At 36.2% G+C, this 8,662-nt stretch overlaps 1 protein-coding gene across 3 annotated transcripts in view; it reads left to right on the top strand.

Moving 5' to 3' along the window:
• LOC117175909 (cell division cycle protein 20 homolog) overlaps positions 1–7,782 on the top strand; it is a 135,391-nt gene extending 127,609 nt beyond the window's left edge. For 2 of the 3 annotated variants that reach the window (XM_033365748.1, XM_033365750.1), the window contains exons 6-10: positions 1,956–2,047; positions 2,131–2,419; positions 2,532–2,829; positions 5,572–5,888; positions 6,068–6,396. In XM_033365748.1, coding sequence (XP_033221639.1) covers positions 1,956–2,047; positions 2,131–2,419; positions 2,532–2,829; positions 5,572–5,888; positions 6,068–6,396 — 1,325 coding nt within the window. Of the gene's footprint in view, positions 1–1,955; positions 2,048–2,130; positions 2,420–2,531; positions 2,830–5,571; positions 5,889–6,067 lie in introns of all 3 variants that reach the window. The other variant, XM_033365751.1, reaches the window with a different exon arrangement.
• Positions 7,783–8,662: the final 880 nt, after the last annotated feature.

Here is an 8,662-nt window from a genome sequence, read left to right as displayed (position 1 = left end):
CACGTATAAAAAATACGTGTCGAATATTTTTTGATGTTCTACAACATATCACAATTTCAAGAAAATCGGTGAGGTACACCTCGGGTACCTTCCTTGTTAGTAGTGCGGGTGTACCGCACTTCGGGCACGTCGGCTTTCAGCATCATGTTTGGGCAATATCTTTTATCTTGGACGACCGGGAGGCTTTCTCAATGAAGCTGCCTCCCTAAAGGCCAAGCACCTCATCGTCCCCGGACGATGGTCTGTCCGGGGTTTTCCTTCCTTTTCGGCGCAAAGGTAGCACTGCGGCGAGTTTTCACACGCCGCAGCCCTATGACCCTCTTTGCCGCATCTCCAACATACATTTGTTCTATCTGGGCCCTCACAGCCAGCTGCCATATGGCCGAAGCCTAGGCAGCGATAGCACTACATCTTCTCCACTTTCTTTTGCACGCGGCAGGACACCCATCCCACCTTCAGGTGTGCCGAGCGTAGCAATCTCATCGTCAGATCTTCTCTCAGCTCCACGAAAGCCCTCAGATTACCTCTGAAGGGTCTTTCGTGAGGCTGATCTTCACCTCTCCGACATATATATCCTTAAAGTGACTATTTACGGCCGCTTTAACTTCTTCCTCATCTGTTGTAGTGTCGAGATCTAAGATCTCGACTTTCACACGGGGGACAAGTTCGCGTACGCTGCCCCTATCCCTAATCGCTTCTTAAATGGCTGCCGACAGTTCAGCTCTGCCCTTTCCTGTGGGACCTAATTCCACGAGGACCTCTCCGTTTCGTGTTTCCCTAACCCCCTTGATTTGAACACCAAGGGCGTCAGGGCATACATTCCGCTTGAGGCCCTTGAACACCTCTGCGTAGTTTTGACTCTCGGCCGGCTTGATAAGAACCGCCTCGGGTCTACCTCGTTTCTGCAAACTCTTCCTCACCTTACTGGCAGCAGGTTCTGCTGCCATATCCGCTTTCTTTGGGGGCGAGGCCACTACCTTCGCAACGTTTTGTACCCTCAGCTTCTTGCTTACCGGCTTGAAACAGCCAGCCTCAACGGGACTCAAGGAGAACTCACTGTCTCTTTTCCCGTGATGGGTAGCGGGAGTCTACGGCTCCTTCAGTTTGTGTCGCGTTGTGGCTGGTGTCCTTTGTGGAGCTTCTCTCCGTGCAGGTTCTCTCTATTGCCCCTTCGATTTTGTCCAAGTCCTCATCAATCAGTTCATGAACACTTATGCCACAATTCAGTGCAGTAATGCCCTTCTCCATTAAGCTCTGCGCCTTCTTTATATCATGTTTAATCACATTAAACATATTGCTTGTCTGGTCAAAGAAGCGTTTCATGCTCTCCAACACTCCACTTCACTCTTCAAAAATAGCACGTGCTTCCTTAAGACTTTCAGTAGTACCTCCGGCACCCATTCTAGCATCCTCAAAAATTTGCTCCATTGTTAGGGGCACATCTTCATCATCCAGCTCCTCACTTTCACTTCGGTTTAATTTTTCTGTAATGGTCGTCATAATAATCCCACGAGTATCTATGGAAGTAAAGGTCCACCTACGCAGAGCCCCGCATGCGAAGGTAAGGTCTATATACTCTAGGAGGCGACCTGGTATCCTAGAGGCACCGTTTGTGACACCACTCCCTGGTGCCACTCAGTCCTCGGCACGGTTGCTCACGCCTTGACTTGGGGGTCTTGGTGTGTTTGGTCCGCGGGGCGTATTTTATTTGGCCCTACCCTCTGTTTCCAGCGAGCATTCCCCTATCCGCCACCTGGGGACGCGCCAAGTAGGGGTATCACCTCCCCTCTACCAGACAACTGTGGTGGTACTTGGAGTAGTAGTAGTAGTAGTAGTAGTAGTAGTAGTAGTAGTAGTAGTAGTAGTAGTGGTGGTGGTAGTGGTAGTTTAGACGCCAGACATAATGTGGTACCTTAAGATCGCCTTAAGCCAAAAATATACCTTTTCATTAACAGGTCGTGCTACAACGCCAGCAAAAACACCAAGTGGAGGAGACAGATTTATTCCTTCGAGATCGACAACTAATTTCGATTTAGGCTACTATAAGGTTATTTATTTTTCTTAATACAAACAATACCTAAATCATACAACTTTGCAAAACACAAACTAAAAATTCGATTTGTTTTTTAGTTGCAGCAGCAATACGTAGAACAAGATGTAGAAAAAGAAAGTAATATTAGTCCTTCTAAAAAAGAAATGCAACGTCTTATTGGAGAAAATCTTCACGGCGGTGATATTAATAATATGAGAGTTTTGTCTTATCAAAACAAAGCTCCGGCACCACCTGAAGGATATCAGAACCCTTTAAGGGTAGTTTACAGTCAATCAAAAACACCAGCTAGCGTTAAAGCTTCTACAAGATACATACCACAGGCACCTGATCGCATTTTAGATGCTCCTGAAATAGTCGACGACTACTGTGAGTTCCAATTTATACGTTAATGTAATGAGAATCAATCTCCAGTCTATTCTCAAGAATATCAGGGACACCATATAAAAAAGGGAATATTTACTTTTTATTTTATTTTTAGATTTAAATTTAGTTGACTGGTCGCCAACCAATATTTTAGCTGTAGCATTAGGCTCAACTGTTTATTTATGGAATGCTGGTACGGGAACAATCGAACAACTCTTTGAGTTGGAAGGTAATGATTACGTGTGTTCAGTGGCTTGGATTCAACAAGGGCCATATTTGGCAGTTGGAACTACTTCAGGAAATACTGAACTTTGGGACTGCAGCGAAATGAAAAGAGCACGTATAATGAATGGGCATGCTGCGAGAGTTGGCTCATTAGCTTGGAACCATCACATACTTACAAGTGGATGCAGGTGACTGAATAATGAATTATTATTCTATTGAAATAACTTAGAATATGTACGTCGTAGAATTTTAGAAGAATTAGTCAGTCGGATGACTGCCTAGGCATTGCGCTCACTGCCACACAGAGGGAAAAAGCACTTTTTTCGGCACAAAAATAGACCGAAAGTACAATTCTTAACGGTTTTTAATAGTTTTTTTTTAAACGTCTTTAAATATTTCAGATATAACGAGTGACTGCGGATATTTCAATCTGACTAAGCCAAAATATTTTATGTCTAGTGTGTTACATTAGGAAAAAAGATTATTTATTGTGTAATGAACAAAAGTCATTTTTTGTAATTCACAATGATTAGCTATTTTTAATTTATACGTTTTGTATGACATATGATAGATTTTAAATTGCGCTTACAATTAGTTAATAATAAATGCTGTTTATTAACCAATTAAAGATTTTTTATAAGCAAATGCATATTTGAACCATTCTTTCATGAATAGGCTGCTTTTTGCAGAATCAACTCAAAATGTCTTACCAAATATTCCCAACTCTTATATTCTATGTAGTGGAAAAAACTGTTAATTATATAAACAATTTATACATACAAATGCACATTTTACTATTTTTACGAATAGGCTTCTTTTTGCAGATTCAATTAGAAATATCTTAACAAAGATTCCTTCCCGTCATATTTTACATAATGATAAAAACTGTTAATTATATAAACAAGTTTTATAGGCAAATTCACATTTTGTCTACATTTTCATGAGTAGGCTTTAATTTTTTTGCGGAATCAACTAGAAATATTTTGCCAAAGACTCCTTACTGTGATATGTGATATTTTTTTTTTATTCCAAACATTTGGTAATGATATAAACAATTTTTATGAAGAAATGCTCACTCCTTGGAGACTATCATATTCACAACCCTTTTTTCTTGACAGCTTAACCTGCGTAACGAGACAGTATATTCTCTCTGTGACACACAAGTGGGAATTTATATTTAATTACTACAGTCACTCAGTACAGGTAATTTTCATAATTATGACTCGGAAATCCAATTGGTATTAAAACTACTTGAAAGAGGATCATACAAAATCTCCTAATGAGATAATTATTTTATAGAGTTTAGATTAATTATTATATTAAATAATAATTTGCCCGAAAAACTCAAATTAAGTCAGAGAAGATTTATTCTCTTTTAGAATACAGGATTGTAATCATCTTTACCCATAATAGAATTTACTGTATTAAAAAACTAAAAAGATAAAACGTTTATTTCAATGAGCTTTGCTCTTTTTGAGAGAGGACAGAAAATACTACAAGCTAAATACTATTTGATTCACAGGAAGCAATGACATTTAAACCCCAATTCTGAACAAGTTTAACCCATGTATGTTTTGTCGTTGTATTTTAAGGCTGCGCTCGAACTCTTCGACAAAGTTCTTTGGGTAAACAGTTTTCTTAGATTTTATCAGTTCGACTGAGATTGGACTTATGTATCTTTTTGGTTTGTACGGCAGTATAGTGCTTCTTATGGACTCGAGGTACATTACGTTCCTCAAAGAGGGAACTCCTCATTAAAATTTTTGTAACTATGAAAAATATTACAGTAAAGAGTCTTTGAAAACAAATTTCGAGTTGATTCTACAAAAAATAAATCCTGTTCATAAAAAATATTGCAAATGTGCATTTGGTTATATAATTTTTTTTATATAATTAACAGTTTTTGTCACTATGATACCTGTGGAAGCACTGATTCATTTTGGTAAAAAATTTGAGTTGACTCCGCAAAAACATGTTTATTCACAGACAAATTTAATGGTTTCTCTGTGCCAAAGAGTATACTCTAACAAAATAATAAGAATAAAAATTTGATGTCATACATAGGAACGGTCAAATAAAATGTCACGCAGTTTTTGAGACAGATTTTACCTCCCCTCTCCCATTCTTTCGTCATGCGTTTTCCTATATAATATACAAGTCGCTCATGCTATAAAGAACACCGCCCTAAGATCTAAAGTGTAATGTCTTTGGGAACGCTCAATACTTAAAATTTCTTTTAATTAAGTTCATGTTTGCATAGGTATAAAAGCTAAAACAATTTTACTTTAATTTTATAATTCGGCCAAAAAGAGACATCAAACTTATTAACCGTTGCACTCTGCGAAGCAGATAGAAAGGAATAGCTCTATAGACTAAATTTATAAAATACGAGAATTTCTTTAATTTATTGTTTTGTCCGAGGTTCTTTCTTTTTGGCATTTTTTTTTACTTTTGTTCGAAATAATATCATCATTGCTTTCAAAACTTGAAAATAAAAGACTGTGAAAATTAGGAAAATTATTTACTTTAAATTAAGTTATAAATAATTAAAGCAATGCATATAAATTAAAGGACTTTTTAATTGTATGACAGAAAATGATTAATCTCACTATTTTGTTAAAGTATATCTTTAAGTTGTGTGGAGAACAAAATAAAGTAAAATGTTACATTCCCGTGTAATTATATTTCATGCTCTATAGTTGCAATCTTCTAACGGCCTAAGAGGCGTCAAACGCTTTAGAAGAATAGCTGAGAAGTCTTCTAAATGCGTGAATAAACTAGGCACTTAGACGAAACATCATTATTTCATCCCATATTCGTCTAAACGCATAAGGAATGCATATAAATTAGGAAACGATAGACAATACATTTTCTGGGAACATTTTAAATTGTGGGATATACCAAATATCTAAATTTTCATATATTATTAGAGCTGGACAAATAGTTCATCACGATGTAAGGGCACGAGATCATGTCGTTTCTACAATAAATGCACATGCCCAAGAGATATGCGGCTTAAAGTGGTGTCCAGATGGAAAATATTTGGCCAGTGGAGGTAATGATAATATGCTGCAAATCTGGTCTGCCGTCGCTGGGCAACACCATTTTCATACGCAACCAGTGTTTTCGTTGAATCAGCACCAGGCTGCAGTAAAGGCGCTTGCCTGGTGTCCGTGGCAAACTAATATTTTAGCAAGTGGTGGTGGTACAGCAGACAGAATGATACGATTCTGGAATTGTAATACAGGTAAACATCGGCGAATTCAATCAGACAATAATAGTCTAAGAATGAAATCCAAATTAAGGTCTCTCATAAACATTTCTCCAGAGTTCCTAGTTCTTTTTCTTTGATTAACATTAAAATATAATTATTTTATTCAGCTATTGTACCATGATTTTAATTCTTTCTGTGTGTTTTAACAACAGGTACCTGTATAAACTCAGTGGACACAAAATCTCAAGTATGTTCTCTTCTATGGTCGACAACGTATAAGGAAATAGTATCTGGACATGGTTATGCTCAAAATCAGTTGACTATCTGGAAGTATCCATCAATGAGTAAAGTAGCAGAATTGACGGGGCACTCAAGTCGAGTGTTGCACTTGGCTATGTCTCCGGATGGTACAACGGTTTTAAGCGCGGGTGCAGATGAAACTTTAAGACTGTGGAAATGTTTTCAGCCGGATCCTCATAAAAAGAAAGATATTGGCGACGTAAAATCTGTGGCTTCCAGGCTTAAACAATCTATTCGATAATATTTGCATTAAACTTCATATTAAAAGTTGTTGATATTAATTGTAAAATATAGTGATTCGTCTGTACATCTACTTATCTGAGTCAGATTCTGTCAATAACAGTTGTCCTGCATGGATGTTTAAAATTTTTTTTTAAATTAAATAAGATGTACTTGGTACAAAGAGAGGTAACCTTTACTCGACAATTAACACTGTTTTCGAATTTTTTGGCATTTAATTGCTATTTTTTCGTTTTACATTACCAGTTTCTTTCTTTAGAAACTAAACACACGGGTTTCGAAGGAAAAATAAAAAAATTTAACCCCTCGTAAGAGGAGATTTTGTAGCACTATTAATTTGAGCTCGTTTTTGTATTTGCTATCATTCTTTTCATGGGACACGTACATCATTTCATCCGTTCGAGAAGAAATGGTCTATTTCTCAATTTGTAGACTTAGTATACAGACTTTAAATTTCCTCTATATGATGTATCATCATCTCCATGTACACGTGTAAATCTACGTAAATTTATACATGTAATCAGACGCGTCGGAACGATTTTTTACATTTGGTGGGCTCACCGAAAATATGTTCAAAAATAGTCATTTAAGATAGGTATTCGGTTTATTTTATTATTAGGTTTAATTTAATTTTTGGGTGGGCTTAAGCCTACCTAGCCCACACGAACGCAACGCCCCTGCATGTAATTCCTCTGTATTTTCACACGTGCTTTGTCGGAAATTAATACTTTGAAACATTCATACAAATGCGAGTTTTTAAAAAATAAATATTAGAATACCTTAAGTGCATTAGGAGAAAAGGAACGATGTCTATCTGCCGATCTCTAGCATTTCATAGGAAAGCCATGTTCGAAACGTACATTAACATTAGCATTGGAAGATCGTGAAAAACGATACTTCAAACGTACACAATTTAGCATTTTTTACAACTTTTACATCAAACTTTTTTTTCAAGTCGGTATTTTTTAAATAGTTGATATTCTACAGTTTTTACCTTCATTATTATTTCACGAACACTTTGTTGAAACTGTTACATTAAGTCCTTTCTGGCGTTTTATCATCCCATAAAATTATATTGTTGAGTATAAAATTAATCCTAAAGGGTTTTAATATTTTCGCAAAAATCTCTGAAATAACACCACTCTCTGATTTTTTCATGTAGTCCATTACATTTTTAGCGATTATTGTGCAGAGATCTGGCGAGTAAATTTCATCATTTATTTGCTGAAAATACCGAAATAATGTGCTTCAACTAGATAGGTTAACCTAGAAAATCTCATGTATTGTCAAATTTTCCTTAAGAATTTCGAAAAAAATGATCATTTATTCTACAAAACCTTAAGAACTTATGCGTTTTTCAAAAAATAAAATATTTTCATAAACATGACCCTAAAGTAGTTTACAAGAACAAAAATTATTTTCAGTACTACTGAACTTACGACAACGAGTCAAAGCTGTTAATGTTTGAAAAAGGTAAAGTATTACCACCATACTAGTAGATTGTATTAAAAATGTTTATGGGAAATAATAAATATTTTGAAGAGTGGAGTAGGTAAACTAAAATACAAAGGCTCCTTTCTGTAAGCAGGGTTCTGAAAGCAGTGTGGTAGCTACTTTCGGTGCACTCAAAATGCGTCTTCTATCAACCACCCTGCCAATTTGAATCCTATATTGCGCGATTAAAACAAAAAGGAATTTTCAAATTGTTGTAATTAGACTGAAAAATATTGTAGTTTACATGGAAATAGAAAACCGATGTTTTTTGTTTAAAAAAAAAATAATTATCAGGATTATGCATTTGTTGCAAAGTTTTCTTAAAATTTACTGTACTCAGCATAGAGAATTCACGATATAGCCTATGGTTCAGCATGGCAGTCCATCAGCAACGTAACAGCTCTACTTTGCCAACTTGACCTGCTCCATTGTTAAGGCTTGAGGCTCGTCTGATTCCCAATAACCACCTTATCTAAATCTTATTCAATTTCTGCAGAGAACTTTCTCTGCCATATTCAATTGCTAAGGATTCATATTTCAACCCTAAGTCTAGATATCGATATTGAGACAATGTTGGCTTTTAATTTATATTATTGTTATGAATTTAATTGATAAGCCTTTATTTTGTTTATACTCTCTCCCTTTTACGGGTTTAAGAGTCTTTATATAACCACTAGAAGCTCATATGCGTGCTTCGCGCGCGACCCACTAGTGTACTTGCAATTATTTTATTTGTAAATGAAGTTTAATATGATACTGCGAAATTCAACATC

Source organism: Belonocnema kinseyi, chromosome 7, assembly GCF_010883055.1.
Source record: "Belonocnema kinseyi isolate 2016_QV_RU_SX_M_011 chromosome 7, B_treatae_v1, whole genome shotgun sequence".
NCBI classification, from domain to species: domain Eukaryota; kingdom Metazoa; phylum Arthropoda; class Insecta; order Hymenoptera; family Cynipidae; genus Belonocnema; species Belonocnema kinseyi.
Note: the sequence above shows the minus strand (reverse complement) of the source record. Positions and strands in the feature narration are given on the sequence as shown.